At 38.2% G+C, this 21654-nt stretch overlaps 1 protein-coding gene across 6 annotated transcripts in view; it reads right to left on the bottom strand.

The window, feature by feature from the left end:
* Positions 1 to 443: 443 nt before the first annotated feature.
* Positions 444 to 21654, bottom strand: part of DDX6 (DEAD-box helicase 6) — a 34471-nt gene continuing 13260 nt past the window's right edge. For 5 of the 6 annotated variants that reach the window (XM_033861971.2, XM_033861972.2, XM_019941778.3 and 2 more), the window contains exons 5-14: positions 16915 to 17044; positions 15856 to 16002; positions 14632 to 14726; positions 12767 to 12889; positions 12160 to 12288; positions 10624 to 10740; positions 7399 to 7462; positions 6480 to 6581; positions 5792 to 5998; positions 444 to 4788 (exon numbers count right to left, since the gene is read on the bottom strand). In XM_033861971.2, the coding sequence (XP_033717862.1) occupies positions 5823 to 5998; positions 6480 to 6581; positions 7399 to 7462; positions 10624 to 10740; positions 12160 to 12288; positions 12767 to 12889; positions 14632 to 14726; positions 15856 to 16002; positions 16915 to 17044 (1083 nt within the window). In that variant the 3' untranslated portion in view covers positions 444 to 4788; positions 5792 to 5822. The remainder of the gene's footprint in view (positions 4789 to 5791; positions 5999 to 6479; positions 6582 to 7398; positions 7463 to 10623; positions 10741 to 12159; positions 12289 to 12766; positions 12890 to 14631; positions 14727 to 15855; positions 16003 to 16914; positions 17045 to 21654) is intronic. The other variant, XM_033861973.2, reaches the window with a different exon arrangement.

The following is a 21654-nucleotide window of genomic DNA, read 5'->3' as shown; positions in this document are numbered from 1 at the left end:
GGATGCTGTATCCAGCTTTGTGTCTGGATTTCTCCAATTATTTAGGTCTTCTGATTTCTTTCATTAGTATTTCTCAGTCTCAGAATACAAATTCCATTCATATCGTTAATTCCTAAGTAATTTCTGTTCAACTTTCTAAAATATCTGAACAATTCTAGGAGGTGACTCACTACTAGCAGTCCCCCGGGCATACTGTGGACCAACATCTCTCTCCTTTCCAACTGATTATCTGTTCTGTGTTTAGGCTATGAAAACAGAGTGAAATGCAAACAGTGGGACAATGAATAAGGCTGGACAAAGGTGCTCACATAATTTATTCAGAGGAGTAGTGCTGAGAATCTTACTGCTTTACCAGAATGTGAGTTATGTAAGTAAAAATGATTTCAAAGGCAAGTATTCCTAAACCGCACAGCCTGATGCTAAAGACACACCACACACACATCTGAAGTTCCAGTGGGCTTTTATTGTGATAAAGTAACAAAAATCAAGATTTTATCAACCAGCTTTTAACTTTATAAACTCAGCAGACGCTCTGGTCCATATATGTGTACATACAACATAACACATTCCAACAAAAACAGCCCCACTGGAACATCTGCCAATTAACAGAAAGCCAATTTTCCCTTTCCCCGAATGTTTTCAAAATTGAGTTCCCACTGTTCACTTCTCAGTGGAACTGGTCCCTTGTGGCTAGGGACATTAAATTCTATCCCATTTTGTACTAAACAAAAAATTTTTTTCAAGTTTTAATTTTGTTTCAAAAAAGGGACTAGCGACTTGGTTTTCTCCAGGGACCCTCCCTCACAACCACTGGGTAAAGTACAGCAGCCTGTACCTTAGCAACCCAACCCTACCCCTCCCTCCCCCCCGCCCAGTATTGTCTACTGGAGAATTTAAACACACTTCTGTTGGAATCTGTCAGCTACGGAGGGGCAGAATCCAGGTGCCAGGCTAGCGCCCTCTTACCTCATGAACTGTTACAACCTTTGGACACTGAACTCTTTACCCCAAAGATGAGTTTTTAGACCAGAAAGGAGAGTGGGTTTTCTTTGGAAGTTTTAAAAAACTACCTTTAAGGATATAAAGTACAACTATAAGCTCACCAAAGTCCACTTAAATTCACCAAAGTTGACTGACGTCAGCTCCCACAAGGCCAATAATTTTGCTTGACAAAGGTTATTTTGCCAGAAAATGATTCCACAATAACAGCTTAAGAGACACAGAACGCTGAAAAAAGGAGCAAATTAAAATAACATGGCTTAATTCCCAAGAACTTATTTCATCCTTTTGTTACTCATCTATAAGGTCAGGAGTGTGACTAAAGGCAGTTACTGATGAGGTTATGAGCTTCCAAAGTGTTTCTAAATCCTTAGTGCAGATACCCTCCCTTTTGGGGCAAAGTAACCTCCCTCCCACCCCTATTAAAAAAAAAAAAAAATCAAGTGATCAGAATGAGATGTTTTGATTCCAACAATTTACACTCAAGGCTTTGTGCTGGGTTGTCTGGTTCTAACCCAAGCATGATGGTCTCTAACACAAAGCTCATGGCAAAGGAAAGATGCTCCCATCTCATTCTGAAAACAAATATTGATAACCAGTTGCCTCCCCCCTCCCCCCAGTCTTTGGGGCCAACCCATATTATGATGCTGGGACCAACTTGAAAATAATTTAGAGATTATATTTAGGTTTCTCTCTCCCTTCTTCCCATGGAAGATCATTTTAGAATAAATTTATTCCATTCCATTACTAAGGGAAAAGGCAAGAAAGTTTCTCCATCGGAATGTAAGGAAAAGAGGAGGACAGAGGCAGCAAGCTGTGTAACAGTCCACAACCCATTACACAACTATATAACCACTGGTTAAACCAGGTGCTGAATGTAATTTAAATATTAAAAATTGGGCAAATAGTTTTCATCCAAATGAACCAGTGGAAAAATATTATCATTACTTAATATAAACACCCAATACTGCAAGGAACACAAAAACAACTTCCAATAGTAACAATGCTCCTTATTGTAAGGGCGATTAAAAAAAAAAAAAAAAAAAGACTAGGCTTTGACCTAGTCCTTTGAGCATCTTTCCATTTAACAATTCCTATTCAAGAGACAAGCACCAAAACTGGACAGCTGCCTCTACAAGACTGTGTCCAATAGTGGTGTCCCAGATAGTTTTAAGTGCCACTCCTCATCAGAGGCTGTACTTCAGTAATACTTTCAATTTAAAGTCTGTGCTTTTAGAGGGACCCACAGGCATGTGGCACCAGGCAGAGCACAGTCTGAGGATGGCAAAAAAGACTGCGCTGCTTAGTCACCCACACACTCTAGCGAGACACAAAACTTCATTTATGAGCATTCCTTTTCTTCTATAATGAATGATTCCTCTTATCTCGCCAGAGGTGGGGGAGAAAGAGAGCTGCATCAGTACAAGGGCAAGATTTTTGGTCAAAAGTTGATGCCTTTTAAATTCCCTCCCCCCACCCCTCCCCGGAAAAAGGTTACTTCCTTAAGTAGGCCTTGTATTTAGTAACCAACATTGGCTGGATAGACACATGTGGCTTGGCTACCAGATAAATGGGTTATTCTTTTTGGGGTTTGTACTGTGCAGCTCTTGCTACAGTTTTTAAGGAGTTAGGGCTATGTCTGATCAGGAGGCATCTGCAGGATTTTGATCCTCAAGGAATTCTGGGTGTCACAATTTTGCTTAGAACTAGGCAGAGTCAAAAAGCCACTCTGAATAACTGATTTCTTTTTCCAGATGAGTTAAGCATGAAAGTTTATGCAGGACACATCTTGCAATATTTTAGGGTTTTGGAAAACAGTGGCATATGGAAATCAACTTTTTTTAATTTTATTTTTTCCTTTTTTTAAAAAAAAATCCTAGATGCCTCCTAATTGACCTAGTACACTGGGTTAAAAGGGAATTAAAAACATTAAAAAAAAAGTTCACTGGTTTTGCTTCATCTCACTCCTTTTGCCTGGAGATCAGGCCAAACATCAAGCATGTTGGGAGGGGCACAATTTAAAGCAACACTATTGACTGTAACGCATTTGCCAGCAATTTACAATGCAAAATGACAGATAATTCTTGTCACAAAGCAAGAGGATGGCAAGCAGCTTTCTGTAGCATCAAAGTTAACAGCTCTCAGGGGTTGCCCATTCCTGCAAGTTTATGTATCAAGGTGGGCAGAGGGCAATACACTTACACAGTACAGGAGAAGATCCACAGAAAGTAAGCCCCAGAACTGCTAATGTCACCACAGCTGGTACTGGCTAATATTCTGAAATGCAAATCCACGCTTTATACATATACTGCTCAAAGAAACTGCCACTCAATCAAACTGCCACACTGCAAGGCAAATTATTCTTTGTCCCCTTTTGCTGAGCTTGAAGTGTTTCTCAAACTTTTAAAAAGGGGGGAAGAAACATTATCAGAGAGAGTGTCTCAAAAATAACATCTTGAATTACAGGTTTCTGAAGCTTCCTTGCTCTCTCTGTCAGGCCTCCTCCAAAGGTACTATATGAGACAAAGTGTGGCAGCAGTGATCCCAGGCTTCTGGGTCCCTTTTCCAACAGAGGATGTCCCTGTAGAGGTCTGTTCTCTACAGTAAGAAGCCAAAGTACTTTTTTAGAATTTAGTGTTGCGGAAAACTGAGCCCCTCTCATCTTTAGCTGCTCCCATAATCAATCTAATCCCCTTAATCCCAGCAACCTTCATCCAAAAAAAAAAAAAAAATATATATATATATATATATATGTATATATATATATGAACCCAGAAAAAAACCTATTTACAAAGTTTATACAAGTATACACACCCAATTTTCTATGGGACACGCTTTGCCACAGAGGAAAGAGGGTCAAAGGCTCTGACAACGTCTACACATCAAGTGCCATAACTGCTAATGGAGGTGTATGTAAACCAGTCTTTAGTGTTCTGCTATAGAGCACAAAAGGCTTGTCATATGGCTCCTGCAATGATAGACTGCTCTTTCCTTTGGGAGCGATGATGTTGCATCTACTCAGCCCAGAAGAAATTTTTACTTGGGATTGTTTTTTTTTTTTAAATACATGTATTTACAGTGCGGATGAACTGCAGTTGCATATCAACTCCTCCACATAAAGAAAAAGAAAATGGTGTTTAACATTACTAATACGTTTCATCTTCCAGCCCTGGGCTTGAGTATCGGGTAGAAAGGGAAGAGAGAGACTTCAACTTGAAACCAAAACGGAAAGACAAAAATTTTAAAAAGAAAGAAAAAAGAAAAAAAACAATACTACTGTTGATTCCTTGGGCTGTGTCTAAAAGATGATATTCTGAATGGTCTCATAGCATAAGGCACTTTGCACAAATAAGTAATAAGCTCTTCAGGCTTAAAAAACGGATGAGTAACCAGGGAGAAGTTGAAATGCACTCAAGAGTCAGCTGTTGGAGAATTTTGAAATCGCAGACAAGCTTGTGTTCATCAAGATTCTTCTCTTTTTAGGGTTTCTCCCCTTCTCTTCTTTCTCCTCCTTCCTTGTCCCCCTTCCCCAGAAAACATTTTTAAAAAACCAGCAGTTAGTGCAACTAATGTTCAGTCAGCACACAGTGCAAACAAGTGGAACAAAAAAGGTAAATTCCTTTTTAGCTTTTTTCTCTTCACCAATTAAAAAAAAGAAAAAATGTCTGAGCTCTTTTAAGTCTTCATAGTTCCAAAATAAAAGAAGATGAAAAACCCACAAAGAGAAGAGCATCCCCCCAAAATCGATGTGTCACAGATCCAAACGAGCCTTCTGTAGTTTGTCAAAACCTAAAGAAAAAAGAAGCCTAAAATTAATGCCAGGAAAGCAATACGAACTAGGATACATAGGTGTTCACAATCCCCATCCCACTGCTCTCTATAACAGCTTCTACTCAGCCTGTCTGCCTACTATAGAATTCACTCAGGATTAAGGAATTTCTGCTATGTATCCCAGAGACAGAATGAAACCCTGAAAGTTCTGGTAACAGGCAGCAGTCTCTATGACAATTAAAAAAAAAAAATTTTTTTTAAACCGTACATGAACTCAACAGCCTACCAATGTATTAGCAAACATGGGCTAGTTTTATATTTGTCCAAGGGTTTTGTGTTTGACATTTAAATTAGGATAAAAAGGTTAAAGTGAAGAGAGTAATTTGAAAAACCTAAAAATAGTAACAGGTAGAATGTTCACTGATGATTTGGAAACTAACAGCTCTCAAATTAAATCAGTTTCCTTAGAGGAATGTAGGCTGTTTTAGGGGTTTTTCCCTATGTTAAGCCTTGTTTTAAGCATTTCTACCAGAGCCCAACAGTCACCAAAAGATGAGAAACCATCTGCAGGAAACCACAGTGGGCATTTAAAATAAGACAGTTATCATCATAACCTGATTACACCTTTAGCAATAAAATTTTACAGGTAATTTAACATAATTTATTAAGGTTCCCATTAGAAATTAAGAGTGAACACTAACAGAGATGACTGAGTGATAAAGAGCAAAAATATTTTCATATTCAAAATCGCTAAGATTCTTTTTTGTTTCCATTATTTTAGAAGTCTGAATTTGTCTTAAGTACTGCTCACGTACTACATTACTTAGGAAGATTATATTCAAGTGAACCGCATTTATAGATTCGCCAATAAGATCACAACTACAACTTCAAGATACTTCCTGTTTACTGTCATTTATGCCAAGAGGTATTTCATCCTTTACTGCTAATTATATATCGTGGAACATCAACTTTGCCCCAGGAAAGAGGACCTTGATTTCCCTTCTTTAAACATTATGCTCACTTTGCTATTTTGTCGGGTACACACATGCTTGTTAAGGTTTCTCATCTTCTACAGGCTCGCTGTGGTATTCTGCCACATACAGGCTCTTGTCAATGTTACTCGGGATAGGTTTGATTTCTGTTCCCAGCTGCTCCTCAATACTTTTCAGGTTGAAGCGATCATCATATGTGATCAAGTTGATGGCTAAGCCAAGATGACCAAAGCGACCTAACAAAAACCAATTTTAATTAATGAAACAGTTAAACATGGGAATCAATGTGCAAGCACTAGTCTATAAGTGGCAAATCCATACAGGATGTATGTTTTGGTTCGGTGCCCTTCTGAGTATATGAACTCACACACACGTTACAACGTCAGGTTTCACAGCCTCAAGTAGCACTGCTATTTTACCTTTGTCAAATGAAAAAACGGGTGCTCATTTCTGTCAAAAATTGCCAGAATATACATACTAAACAGTACAGTTAGAGAAGTGAGCTTCTCATTTGTGAATCTTAAATTAAGCATAAAGTTATTTTAACTTTTTAAAATAAGTGTTCTGGAAGAGTTGGAAATTAATTTGATATATCAAACAACTAAATTAGTTTTAATTCACTGTTCTAACTGCTACCACACTCTACAAAGGAACAAAATTTAGTGATTAAACTTCTCAAACAACCTCCACAAAGAACATCTCCTTCCTTTTCCTCACCTGATCTTCCAATACGATGGAGATAGGTCTCTGCCAGCTTTGGGAAGTCAAAGTTTATTACCACATTCACAGCTTGTATATCAATACCTCGGGTAAACAAATCTTAAAAAAAAACCAAAAACACAAAACTCCATTATATCCTTCAATTTGGTGCCATAATACTCTTTAACATGTATTTCTAATGTAACCTAAGCTTCATTCACTTCATCAGTAATTCAAAAGCATTTGCAAATTACTGGCATTATCTGTCATGCACATTACCATAAGCAGCTTTCTGCTCAACAAGTTACCTTTTCCCAGTCCTGTAACAAAGTTTTAAAAAAATGGTCTAAGGTGACTGTGCAAATCAAGGATGACTGATAAGCTATATACTCATAAATGAGTCTCAGGAGTGTAATTTTCTTCAGTCTATTTTTGAGTATTTAATCCAAGGTTAACAGAGAAAATTATTTTTAAAAATTTTGTTGTGTAACGTAGAATACTTCTAAAAAGACATAATCCTCTAGCAGTAATTATTTATGCTTTGTTTAGAATTCATTCATCCCCTTTTGCTAAATGATTTATAAGAGGCCTGAGGTAAGCTAATATGCAAGGCTATCCCTTCTAATTCTTTTCTAGTCCCACAATTATCATGCTAATTTAGACTTTGAAAAATACAGGTAGGGGGCTTCCCTGGTGGCGCAGTGGTTGAGAGTCTGCCTGCCGATGCAGGGGACAAGGGTTCGTGCCTTGGTACGGGAAGATCCCACATGCCGCGGAGCGGCTGAGCCCGTGAGCCATGGCCGCTGAGCCTGCGCGTCCGGGGCCTGTGCTCCGCGGCGGGAGAGGCCGCGGCAGTGAGAGGCCCGCGTACCGCAAAACAAAACAAAACAAAACAAAAACAATACAAAACTATGTGTAAACGAAACAAAATACTTACCAGTGCAAACAAGATTGCGGCATAAGCCATTTCGGAAATCATGAAATACACGATTCCGATGTTCCTAGGAACAAAGTAACGCATTTGATTTGATTAAAACTCACACAAGCCCCCAAACTGCCATGATTTTTTTCTCCTACCCAAAGTTCTTTATACCCAAATTATTTTTTACATGAATGAGAAAGGAGCCAAATTCAATACACATAAATTAAAAACAAAAGGTGAAAATAATTAACCATAAACTAGTTTCCCATGGGAATAAATATGAATACATATGTATATGCTACTTATTATCTCAATTCTTAAAGGTATTTTTCGGGCTTCCCTGGTGGCGCAGTGGTTGAGAGTCCACCAGCCGATGCAGGGGATGCGGGTTCGTGCCCCGGTCGGGGAGGATCCCACATGCTGCAGAGCGGCTGGGCCCGTGAGCCATGGCCGCTAAGCCTGTGCTCCGCAACCGGAGAGGCCCGCGTACCGCAAAAAAAAAAGGTATTTTTCTTTTTTGCTGGAGTGGATTTTTAGTGATAATTTTCACCATACTTCTAAAATATTTCAAACAAAAGATGCCAAAAGTTTGGCTTGACCAAAACATCTACTATTTACCTTTTCAGTTATTATATACAAAAGCTAAAAATAACTACTTTCCAACTAAAAAACAAGAATGAAAACATACACTGACTCTAGCAAAAGCAATAAATCTAGCATCTGGTAAACATTTTTTCAACACAATGTTCTTCCATTCTGAAATATTCTCTTCAATTTAATACATTCATTTCCTGTGACAATTTTAATATTAGGGGCCTACAAGAAGGTATCTGATCCATGACACTAAGCTTCTTTGAAAACCATATGTGAGTTGATTAAGTTCTTAACCCGTTAGCCTACAGAAACTGCTTTCTTATGAAATTTCACAACGTCAGCACAAACACAAAATGTTGTCTTGTGATAGTTTTGAATTTATTTTCTGTTGAATTAAGTTCTGAAATATAGATTGCATCCTTTTCTACAGGCAAGTAGTAAAAACAGATGTACCTGAGGAGGTACACAGAAAAATCAGAACCTTCTGCAATGATGGAAATGTTCTGTATCTGTACTTTCCAAAACTGTGACTGCTAGTCACATGTAATACGGCACTTCAAACGTGGTGTGACTGAAGAACTAAATTTTTATTTTTTTAACATCTTTATTGGAGTATAATTGCTTTACATATCCCCTCCCTCTTGCACCTCCCTCCCACCCTCCCTATCCCACCCCTCTAGGTGGTCACAAAGCACAAGCTGATCTCCCTGTGCTAGGTGGCTGCTTCCCACTAGCTATCTATTTTACATTTGGTAGTGTATATGTCAGTGCTACTCCCTCATTTCATCTCAGCTTACCCTTCGCCCTCCCCATGTCCTAGAGTCCATTCTCTACGTCTAGGTCTTTATTCCTGTCCTGCCCCTAGGTTCTCCAGAATCATTTTTTTTTCTTTTAGATTCCATATATATGTGTTAGCATACGGTATTTTTCTCTTTCTGACTTACTTCACTCTGTATGACAGACTCTCAGTCCATCCACCTCACTACAAATAACTCAATTCCGTTTCTTTTTATGGCTGAGTAATATTCCATTGTATATATGTGCCACATCTTCTTTATCCATTCACCTGTTGATGGACACTTAGGGTGCTTCCATCTCCCGGATATTGTAAATAGTGCTGCAATGAACACTGTGGTGCATGATTCTTTTTGAATTATGGTTTCCTCACGGTATATACCCAGTAGTAGGATTGCTGGGTCATATGGTACTTCTATTTTTAGTTTCTTAAGGAACCTCTACACTGTTCTCCATAGTGGCTGTATCCATTTAAATTCCCACCAACAGTGCAAGGGGGTTCCTTTTCTCCACACCCTCTCCAGCATTTATTGTTTGTAGATTTTTTGATGATGGTCATTCTGACTGGTGTGAGGTGATACCTCATTGTGGTTTTGGTTTGCATTTCTCTAATGATAAGTGATGTTGAGCATCCTTTCATGTGTTGTTGGCCATCTGTATTACTTCTTTGGAGAAACGTCTATTTAGGTCTTCTGCCCATTTTTGGATTGGGTTTTCGTGTTTTTTGCTATTGAGCTGCGTGAGCTGCTTGTATATTTTGGAGATTAATCCTTTGTCAGTTCCTTCGTTTGCAAATATTTTCTCCCATTCTGAGGGTTGTCTTTTCATCTTCTTTATGGTTCCCTTTGCTGTGCAAAAGCTTTTAAGTTTCATTAGATCCCATTTATTTATTTTTATTTCCATTTCTCTAGGAGGTGGGTCAAAAAGGATCTTGCTGTGATTTATGTCATAGAGTGTTCTGCCTATGTTTTCCTCTAAGAATTTTATAGTGTCTGGCCTTACATTTAGGTCTTTAATCCATTTTGAGTTTATTTTTGTGTATGGTGTTAGGAAGTGTTCTAATTTCATTCTTTTACATGTAGCTGTCCAGTTTTCCCAGCATCACTCACTGAGGAGGCTGTCTTTTCTCCACTGTATATTCTTGCCTCCTTTATCAAAGATAAGGTGACCATATGTGAGTGGGTTTATCTGTGGGCTTTCTATACTGCTCCATTGATCTATATTTCTGTTTTTGTGCCAGTCCCATACTGTCTTGATTACTGTAGCTTTGCAGTATAGTCTGAAGTCAGGGAGCCTGATTCCTCCAGCTCAGTTTTTCTTTCTCAAGATTGCTTTGGCTATTCGGGGTCTTTTGTGTTTCCATACAAATTGTGAAATTTTTTGTTCTAGTTCTGTGAAAAATGCCATTGGTAGTTTGACAGGGATTGTACTGAATCTAAATTTTAAATATTGTTTAATTTTCACTTATTTATTTAAATTTTAACTCTTTTAAATTGCCACCTGTGGCTAGTGATTACTGTATTAAATACTAGCCCAAATCTAAGAATATGGGGAAGGAAGGGAATAAAATCTCACATTTCTATTATGCTTGGCAACTTACAAACTACTCATTCATACATAATCTCAATCTTCCTGACAACCTTGTGAGGTAAGAATGTGTACTATTAACCCTGTTTGTAGTTAGAAAACCTAACCTCAGAGAGGTTAAAATGAATGGTCCTTTGCCTGCTAAGGAATAATTTATTCTTAAACTCACGGCATTTGGAAGAGCATTAAAACAAAACAAAATCCAAGAAATACTAAGAAAAAGGTTTTTAAAAAAATCTATACAAGTTCAAGTTTTATACTCACCTGCCTCATTTTAGCATGGATATAGAAGCAAGAATAACCCAGTTGAGAAATCTTCTTGGCTAGCAATTCAACTCTCTGAGAGGAGTTACAGAAAATGATCGACTGGTTTATCTGAAGCTGAGCACAGGGGGAAAACAAAACAAAAGATGACGTAAGGAAGGAAAACAAAAACCTTCATTAACTTTGCCAAATCTTGAAAATATCATCTAAGACTCAGAATCTCATAATATAAGAGAGATGCAAAACTGTAAAAATTTTAAGTACTATTTCATTTACATAGCAGTTGAAGATAATTTTTATTGTAGAGTAAGTTTTATTGTAGCAGAGTATTTTTCATAAGGGCTGCATAATTGCCAACAGGAGTAAAACACAATTCTCATTACTTGAGGTAGTTATGTTCTATACAGTTACTGGAAACACTGAATTACTGAATATAGGACCACTGCTTCCAGGGGAAATACAGGGTTAGGTTCCTGTGAGGAACACTTAACTTCTTCATCAACGGGCCAACAGATAACCTTGTTTTATGTGTGTTACTGATTTTATTTTTTTTGGCCCTGCCACACAGCTTGCAGGATCCTAGTTCCCTGACCAGGGATTGAACCCATGCCCTCTGCAGTGGAGGCGTGGAGTCCTAACCACTGGACCACCAAGGAATTTGGTTTAAACAGTGTTACTGTTTAAAGACACCTTATTTACTCATGGCCCACAGTTCTGTAACTCATGCCTTTATGAAGTTTATCTAATACATTATCTCTGCAAGGCACATCAGTCTTCTTGTACTTAGGAGCGCTGGACAACACTTCTGCACTATGCCTAGGGGCCATTTAAAAGAGTGAAATCAACAGAAAAGCACAGAAATGTGGGAAATGTGGCACTAAATAGACGGTGAAAAGGGTGCTCATTTATAGTATGAGCTGAAACAAGAAAGCAGGGGGAAACTGCACGAGGTCTCAAATTTTTCACGTATGTCTGCAAATGACGTCAAGAGCACCTGAATACTGACTTTGGGGTGACAAGGAAATTTTGGCAAATTTGCAAAAACAGAATCTGCCTACAACGGAACAATTATAATTACTGAGAATAATGAGGATTATCTGTAATTAAGGTCAAATTATTTTAGAATCAAATTAGAAGTGCCTGTGACTTGACAATCATACAGTATCAGCGTCAGATCAACAACACAAACTACCTTTAGGAAAAACTAAGGAATTTTTTTTACACTGAAAATGCTGAGAGGGACTTCCCTGGTGGTCCAGTGGTTAAGACTCCGTGCTCCCAGTGCAGGGTGCCCGGGTTTGATCCCTGGTCAGGGAACTAGATCCCGCATGCTGCAACTAAGAGCCCACATGCTGCAACTTAAAAGATCCTGCATGCCACAACTAAGACCCGGCGCAGCCAAATAAATAAGTATTTAAAAAAAAAAAGAAAGAAAGAAAAAGAAAATGGTGAGAAAACTGATACAACTGTTTGTTTTACTGAGGTTAAGTAGTAAGTAACGGACAACATTCAGCCACTGAAGCCTAACAGACTTACCCTGGAGAAAAGTGTGTTGAGGCAGTGTACTTTTTGGCGCTCAGTTACATATGCGTAGTACTGGGTTACTCCCTTCAAAGTTAGTTCCTCCATCAGGTTAATCTCATAGGGTTTCTGCAAATGGGAATTCTGAAAAAAAGAAGAGTCTCATATTTAAATGAAAGCAGAGTCTATTTCTTAAACTCAGAATATATCCTCATACATTTCTGCCTGACAAACTCTTAAAGAATGGAGCCCTCTTTAAAACGTTATTATCTGTCATGGAAGAAGTAAATTACCATAAAATGGGAGATATAACATTCAGATATACAGCTAAGTTACTATTTTGTACTTTAAATATAGAATTATGCTGTAATCAATTTATCTAGAACCAATGGCTATGTCAGTCTGACACCAAAAGCTAAGTGAACAAATAAGAATCAAATTACTTTTGTATCTTAAAAAAATCAGTTAATTTATGCACAACAAACCTTAATTGATCAGCTGAAGAAAAAGCCCCAAACTTGAAATCAGTGTAATAAAGACTAGTAGTAAGATGTAATTATGGATAAAGATATACTCATGGACAACAGAATAGTACTGCTTCCAAGTACAGGTTTATACTCACCATGAACTTCTGTACACTAAGAGGGAAAGTAGCAGAATATAATAAAATCTGTCTGTTTTTAGGTAGCGTGAGAATAATATCCTCCATTATCTGCACAAAATCCTGTGACAGCAACTTATCTGCCTGTCGTACAAAGAGAAGACAATCTTAAACACAATGAAATAATGTCTAAGGTCTTTGGTTAATAAGGCATCATCCAGCAAGTTCATGGAATGCTCCTGGTTGTAAACAGTAAGTCCTCTGCAACACTGCGTAGTCCAAAGGCACCAAGACACATTACCAGTGATTCAGAAGGGGAAAAGTCTGTAATACTCATCCTCCAAGGAAAAAAAGTCCCAGACAGAAATAATCCTTGTTCCCATAACAAAATTTTAATGTGACTTCCATTACAGAGACATTATAGTATAGTGGTTAAAAGTACAGGCTACAGAGTCAAACTACCTGGGTTTAAAACTTGTCTCCTGGGCTTCCCTGGTGGCACAGTGGTTGAGAGTCTGCCTGCCAATGCAGGGGACACGGGTTCGAGCTCGGTCTGGGAAGATCCCACATGCCGTGGAGCAACTAGGCCCGTGAGCCACAACTACTGAGCCTGCGCGTCTGGAGCCTGTGCTCCGCAACAAGAGAGGCCACAATAATGAGACGCCCGTGCACCGCGATGAAGAGTGGCCCCTGCTTGCCACAACAGGAGAAAGCCCTCGCACAGAAATGAAGACCCAACACAGCCATAAATAAATAAATTAAAAAAAAAAAACAAAAACTTGTCTCCTTATCAGCTATGTTGGGAGGTTTCTTAACCACTATTTTAGTTTCCACAATTTAAAAATTAAGATGTCTTCTTACTGTAGTAACTACTTTATAGGATACCTATCTTATAGGATTCTTGCAAAAATTAAATGAAAAAACACGTAAAGCACTTAGTGCTAGCATGCAGTAACTAATAAATGTGCTCTCATTACTCAAAGATAAAAACCTGTTCTGAATAGATCATGACGAAACTGCTCTAGTAATCTAAAACACAGACCAAACAGGAAAATAACTTTAAAAACATCAACACTGGTTTCTTATATGTATAAAACACTGCTAGGTCCTAAGGATGCAGAGCTGAATAAGTTCTTAAAAGGCACTTATAACCTGGTGAGATAACACATTATAACAGGGACGAAAAAACAAACAATACAAAGCTGTATGTTAAATGAGGGGTTAGAGACATTACATGCTTCTTAAGATGAATCACAGAATGGAAAGAGACTTTGAATGAACTTGGCTTTGAGATTATTCAACAACTTCTCTCACTGAAAAATAAAAACCTCGCTTTACTAAGAAAAAGACACAAGGCTGATTTAGTCCTATAAATTCCTATCATCTATTGTTTTTAAAGGGTAAAACATGTTTTGTAAGCAAATTACTTTGAACCGACAAGAGTCATGCATTTATTAAAAGGTCATAGGGACTTCCCTGGTGGCAGAGTGATTAAGAATTCACCTGCCAATGCAGGGGACATGGGTTTGAACCCTAGTCCGGGAAGATCCCACGTGCCACAGAGCAACTAAGCCCACGTGCCACAACTACTGAGCCTGCAAGCCACAACTACTGCGCCTGCGTGCTACAACGACTGAAGCCCGTGTGCCTAGAGCCTGTGTTCTGCAACAAGAGAAGCCAACCCACCGCAACAAAGAGTAGCCCCCGCTTGCCACAACTAGAGAAAGGCTGCGTGCAGCAACGAAGACCCAATGCAGCCAAATATTAAAACAAAACAAAACAAATAAAAGCGCATAAACACAAAGAGGTTATGCTTCATTCACTGGCAGTTATGAACAAAGCCAGAGTAGTACAGAATAGTATATTTCCAAATGAAGAGACATTACCTCATCCAATACTATCATCTGGACATGATCAACTTTTGCTACTCCTTTCTTGATAAGATCCAGGATTCTCCCAGGGGTAGCTATCACGACATGCACTACACAAGATTAGAAAACATATTTTCGTTAATTTTAGTTGGGGCAAAAAGGATATAGTAAAGGTTTATATCATATATTTTATCAGAAATACTGCTGTAGAGGCAGGAATAATACAAAGAGGCACAGATGTGTTTTAGAATATGGATTTCCATTTCATCTTTGGTTGGCTAGAGAATACCTGTTAGTTTCAGTGCTACATGGGGGTGGGGCTACAACTTCCCAAATCACCTGCTCCAAATAAGGGGCATACTTCCTTGTCTTGGGGCAACCCCCAAGGAAAAACAAAAGGTATGCCAAGCTTCTGATACAGTAGCTTGCCTTTAATCTAGATCAAGGGTCTTCCGAAGACTGTAATAAGGATCAAATAAAATAATCATTTTAAATAACAGGACAGCACAAAGAATATAATAATTAAACTAATTAAATGATAATCATATGTAAAATTTTGACTAAAATTCTATGTATAATTTTATATAAGTGGATTTCATTCTTGCTGTTTTCTTTGTTCACTAAATAATGTACCATGGAGAACTCTTCATTAAAAAATGAATACAGGTCAGCTTCACTCTTTAATGGCCGTGTAGAATTCCCTTCAGACTATATCCAATGTATTTTAGCCAAACTCCCTTGACATTCAGGTTGCTCCAAGTTTTTCAGTACTACAAACCATGCTGTAGTAAACAACCTTGCATTTGTCCAGTTATTTCTTCAAAAAAAGATTCTTAAAAATATACATTTATAATTTTGAAATATAATGCCAAATTGCCCACCACAGAGATTATATCAACTTATACGCCCATGTTGCAAGACAGCCAACTTCTCCACAAACTCACATTACTGGTTACTAATTAGCCTTGCCAATCTGAATTAACCTTGTCAATCAGACAGGTACAATATCACTTTACTGTTTTTATGTACAATTTAAAAAATTAGTAAGGCTGAATATTCTTTCTATTACTAAAACAATTTTTTTTTTGCTTGAATGAAATGGTCATTTCCTTTATTCATTTTTATATTGCAATGTTTGTTCCTTATTAATTTAAAAAACAATTTTAATAAGTTACTGAAAGGAAACACCTGTGTGTGGAATTACAGAGAGCCAGCCACCTTACATCAATCATTTCCTACCTGTATCATCAAGCCTCATTATGTCATCCCGTAAATTGGTTCCTCCTGTGGTTGCCATCACTTTAGCCCCTCCCATGTGTTTGCTGACCTGGATGCAAATTTGACTGACCTGTAGAGCAAGTTCTCTAGTGGGAACAATCACCATTGCTGGAAAATAACAAATAACAGAGAAAACAGAAAAAAAACAGCATATATTAAGAGTTTAAGAAGCTACAGAAATATTTCCCCTCGTAATTAAGACACTCAAATGAATAAATTTCCTAAAAAACAAAAAAAGAGAACCTATTATAGTGTTCCAGATTTAGACTATTCCTCAGTAACAATGCTATACAATTCTTGTACTCTTCTTATTTACAAACCCTTAAAGGGTTCTTTGAGTTGTCAATTATTAGCCCAAAGTTCATTAATATTTTAGTAAGAGATTCACTAGTCAAAATACCCAAATAAGAAACTCTTGCCACCCAGTTCTATTTACATCATATGAAAGTAAGTAACAGAGAGAGGGCAGAAATAGTAATTATAGATCAAGAAAGCTGGGGGAAAAAACAGCTGAAAATTTAAGAAAAAGCTTCAGAGATGAAAACTTAACTCTATTAGCTTACTCTGGGTACAGTTACGGAAATTTGTTTCTTCCTTACTGCCTAACCTCTTAAAATCCCCAAACCACAAGGCTTTAAAGAGAAAAAGTTCATGTTTCTACAAGGAACTCATGCAGACACACAGCTGTCACAAGAAACATTTCAGTTCCATAGTTTGTAAGTATCTATGTCAGATAATTTAACTTCTCAAGATCTTAGCTTTTCCTATCTATCTATAGGACGATAATCTTATTTTGCCTATCTCACTGGAATGTTGTCATAGCTGTGTAATATGTAAAAGAACTTTGAAAACTAGAAAATCTCTTTAAAAAAAGTTAGGAATCATTTTTACAAGACAACCAGGCCAAAAACCGTGAAAAGGATAAATACGAATTCCAGATTATTTAAGTTCTGACTAAAAAAAAGATGGTAATCGCTCCAAGATTTAAATCGCCATTTACAGTTTAAACAAACAACTAACCTTGTATATTGTCCTTCTTCAGGTCTAGCCGTTCAAGTAAGGGAATGAGGTAGGCACCGCTCTTGCCTGTTCCGTTTTTTGCTCTAGCTAAAATATCCCTACCAGATAAAGCAATGGGAATGCTCTCCTCCTAGAAGAGATAAGACAATGCAAATTACTTGTGAATAAAAACAGTACATAAGCAAATTCTTCTCTAAAACACACTGAAAGTATACACAGCTCTTTGGTATTATTTTGAAGCATTTTACAAGAATAAGTAGAGACCAAATAAATTAGCAGGAACAGTCCACGTCACCATCAGTATCAACTGACATTTACCAGAGCTGCTTATAAAATACATACTCAAGTAATAAAAAAAACTGTATATGTAAGTCTGCATGTGCAAATGTGTTGTCTAAGGAAGCTGAGCATCAACAACCAAGACGAGTAACTTGGGCTAACATCATGAATACATAGAGGAAAAAAAGCAAAGGACATTTCACAATTAAAAACTGGAGGAAAAGACAGCACAAACAATATTCAAAGGAAAGACTGTAATAAGATATTCTGAGACTAGTAAACCAACTTGACCACATGAAAAATTGTAAGTTGGACAATTTATCCCTACACAAAACAGGAATCAGCTGGAAAAGTTTAACCTCGGGTCCTATTTGATTTTTTTAAAAATCGTATTACATAATGTCCAATGTCTGTCTCACAGTCAACTTCCGTCCTGAGATGTGCTCAACTGGAGTCTCAACTCTATTCCAGTTATCTTGATCCATGGTCACATTACCAAGTCTGACTTCTCATTTTCATATTTGGCTTAGTTGGTCATATGTGTTTTGAAGAAGATAGTATTTCTTATTAGGACAAATTTCCTAGACAATAGCAAAGGATTCCTAACGATTACTAAATATTAAATACACATATATGGAGAGAAATTTAAAAAGTAAAACAGGTATAAACAGAGAGGAAGCAGAACATTTCGATTTCTAAAACTAAACATTTTAATTTCTAAAACTAGAAAATTAGGAAAATAAATTAGGAAACGAGATTCACAATCACTAAAATAATTAGTTCTTTCTATGCTTGAGCTAATGACCAAAAAAAGTATCTCTAGCACTTTAAAACTGTTACTGAAGGACTTCCCTGGTGGCACCGTGGTTAGGAATCCGCCTGCTAATGCAGGGAACACGGGTTCAAGCCCTGGGCCGGGAAGATCCCACGTGCCTCGGAGCAACCAAGCCTGTGTGCCCCAACTACTGAGCCTGCGCTCTAGAGTCCATGAGCCCCAACTACTGAGCCCTCGTGCCACAACTACTGAGCCCCAACTACTGAGCCCTCGTGCCACAACTACTGAAGCCCATGCGCCTAGAGCCCAGGCTCCGCAACAGGAGAAGCCACTGCAATGAGAAGCCTGCACACCGCAATGAAGAGCAGCCCCCGCTCACCGCAACTAGAGAAAGCCTGCGCACAGCAACAAAGGCCCAACGCAGCCATAAAAACCAAAAAAAACCCCACACCGTTACTGGAGAAATATCTAAATCATAAGCATCATGACTTTCATTTCCCACCATGACTCTTATTCTAGAACCCCAATCACAGGGGTCAGATGGGTTCCATATGGTCAGAATAACTAACACAGCTGCCAGAACAACTGCGAAAATGATCCAGTCATAATACTCTATTACCTTGTTCCTACAGCCAGCATTAAACAGTCTGCTTATTATGTATGGTAAAGCAGGTCAAAGAAGAAAACCTTGGTTTTGACCCTTTGGTCTTGATCTCTTCCCTCCTACTTTGAGTCAACTCTATTAATCCTTTGTTGTCCTGAAGGCCCGTTATCCCCATGAGTTCATTCTCTTCTATGGTTTTTAAACAGGCTACCTGCATACTACTCAGTTCTACAGCAGAAAAAAAGGCTAGGTAGTCTCCCAGTGACTTCCTGAATCAGGTTCTTTAAAAGGATAAGACTTCTGGAAACCATAAACAAGACGAAAAGACAGCCCTCAGAATGGGAGAAAATATTTGCAAATGAAGCCATTGACAAAGATTAATCTCCAAAATATACAAGCAGCTCACACAGCTCAATATCAAAAAGACAACCCAATCCAAAAATGGGCAGAAGACCTAAAGACACATTTCTCCAAAGAAGACATACACATGGCCAACAAACACATGAAAGGATGCTCAACATCACTATTAGAGAAATGCAAACCAAAACTACAATGAGGTATCACCTCACACCGGTCAGAATGGCCATCATCAAAAAATCTACAAACAATAAATGCTGGAGAGTGTGTGGAGAAAAAGGAACCCTCATACACTGTTGGTGGGAATATAAATTTATACAGCCACTATGGAGAACCGTATGGAGGTTCCTTAGAAAACTAAAAATAGAACTACAATATGACCCAACAATCCCACTACTGGGCATATACACAGAGAAAACCGTAATTAAAAAAAAACACATGCACCCCAATGTTCACAGCAGCACTATTTACAACAGTCAGGTCATGGAAGCAATCTAAATGTCCATCAACAGAGGAATGGATAAAGAAGATGTGGTACATGGGCTTCCCTGGCGGGGCAGTGGTTGAGAGTTCGCCTGCCGATGCAGGGTACATGGGTTCGTGCCCCGGTCCGGGAAGATCCCACATGCTGCGGAGCGGCTGGGCCCGTGAGCCATGGCCGCTGAGCCTGCGTGTCTGGAGCCCGGGCTCCGCAACGGGAGAGGCCACAACAGTGAGAGGCCCGCGTACCGCAAAAAAAAAAAAAAAAAAAGGAAAAGGAAGATGCAGTACATATATACAATGGAATATTACTCAGCCATAAAAAGGAACGAAATTGGGTCATTTGTAGAGACACGGATGAACTGAGAGTCCTACAGAGTGAAGTCAGAAAGAGAAAAGCAAATGTCATATAATAACGTGTATATATGGAATCTAGAAAATGGTATACATGATCTTATTTGCAAAGCAGAAAGAGATTTGGACGTAGAGAACAAATGTATGGATACAAAGGGGGAAAGGGGTAGGGAGGGAGGGACTGGAATTGACACATATACATTATTGAAACTATGTACAAAATAGACAACTGATGGGAACGTACTGTATAGCACAGGGAACTCTACCTAATGCACTGTGGTAACCGAAATGGGAGGGAAGTCCAAAAGGGAGGGGATACCTGTATGCGTACGGCTGATTCATTTTGTTGTGCAGTGGAGGCTAACAAAACATTGTAAAGCAACCATACTCCAATAAAAATTAATAATAAAAAAAAAAGATAAGACTTCTGAATGAAGTAAGACAGGGCAGAATTAGATTGGGGGTATCCTAATTCCTATTTGGGGTTTATCTTTTGACTTAAAGGCCATTCACTGACTTCTATTCCTCTACTCTGACAGGACTTATGCTCTACAGAAACTGTTTAAGGACAGGACTTTAACAAAGTAAGCTAATCTGTAAGTTAAGATGCACTGTATTTCATCTCATATGGTGATCATTATGATTAGCAGTCAGGAGATCCAGTATATCCACACCGTCTCTTACTACTGTTTCCTGGGAAGATTAAGTAATATGAAGCAAGAGAATTCAAGTCCGACTCACACAGCTTTGAAACCCAAGAGGAAGTCATGGGGACCAGCCAGGGAGAAGAGGAAGGAGGAAGGAAGCTAAATAATTTTTAAAAACTTACTGAGATGGACACTATGCTTAGATACTTAACATTAATTATATCCTTTCAAGTTAGGTACGTTTTGTTTTACAACTGACAGATGGATCCTCAGACTGTTTTACTGAAGGTCACGAAGCAAGAAATGCTAGAACCAGGATTTGAACTTCGGTTTGCAAACAGAGAAATTGGTACCTCATATACCACTAAGTACAATGTACAGCCATTTTGGAAAACAGTTTGGCAGTTCCTCAAAAAGTTAAAGAGTTACCATTTGAACCAGCAATTCTACTCCTAGGTATATACCCAAGAGAAATGAAAATATCTCCACACAAAAATTCGTACACCAGTGTTCAAAGGAGCATTATTCATAACAGCTAACAGTGGAAACAACCCTACAACTGAAGAATGGATAAACCAATGTGGTATAGCTATACAGTGGAATATTATTCAACAATAAAAAGGAATGGAGTACTGATACATGCTACAATATGGATGAGCCCTAAACACATGCTAGTCACATGGTCAAAAAAGCCAGTCAAAAAAGAGCATATATTGTATGGTTCCATTTACACGAAATTGTCCAGAATAAGCCAATCCATACAGACAGAAAGTAGATTAGTGGTTGCTTAGAGCTAGGGGAAGATGAAGGGTGATTACTAAAGTTTCTTTTTGGGGTGATGAAAATATTCTAAAATTGACTGTTTTAGTTGTGTGACTGCACAACTGTGAATATACTAAAAAACAATGAATTGTATACTTAAAATGTGTGAATTGTGTGATTTATACCCTAAGGCCACCAAAACCAAAACAACCAAAAACAAAAACAAAACCCATCAAAACCCAAAAAAACAACACAAAAAACAGAAACCTTAACCTTAAATGACCTTAAGGTCTGATTCTGCCACTTTAGCTCTCCAAAGTCCATGTTCCACTGTAAGGTCTAGGGACTGAGCCAGTATGTATTTATTGTGTTTTTATAACCCTACTATCCATCCATTCCCCTTTCTTAGTAGCACCGTAACTCTGAGGAGTTACATCCTCCCCACCCCAATGGACAGTCTAGCCAACTTCCTCAGCTGTATG

This window comes from Tursiops truncatus, chromosome 8, assembly GCF_011762595.2.
Source record: "Tursiops truncatus isolate mTurTru1 chromosome 8, mTurTru1.mat.Y, whole genome shotgun sequence".
Classification (NCBI taxonomy): domain Eukaryota; kingdom Metazoa; phylum Chordata; class Mammalia; order Artiodactyla; family Delphinidae; genus Tursiops; species Tursiops truncatus.
This window is presented reverse-complemented; position numbering and strand designations above follow the sequence as displayed.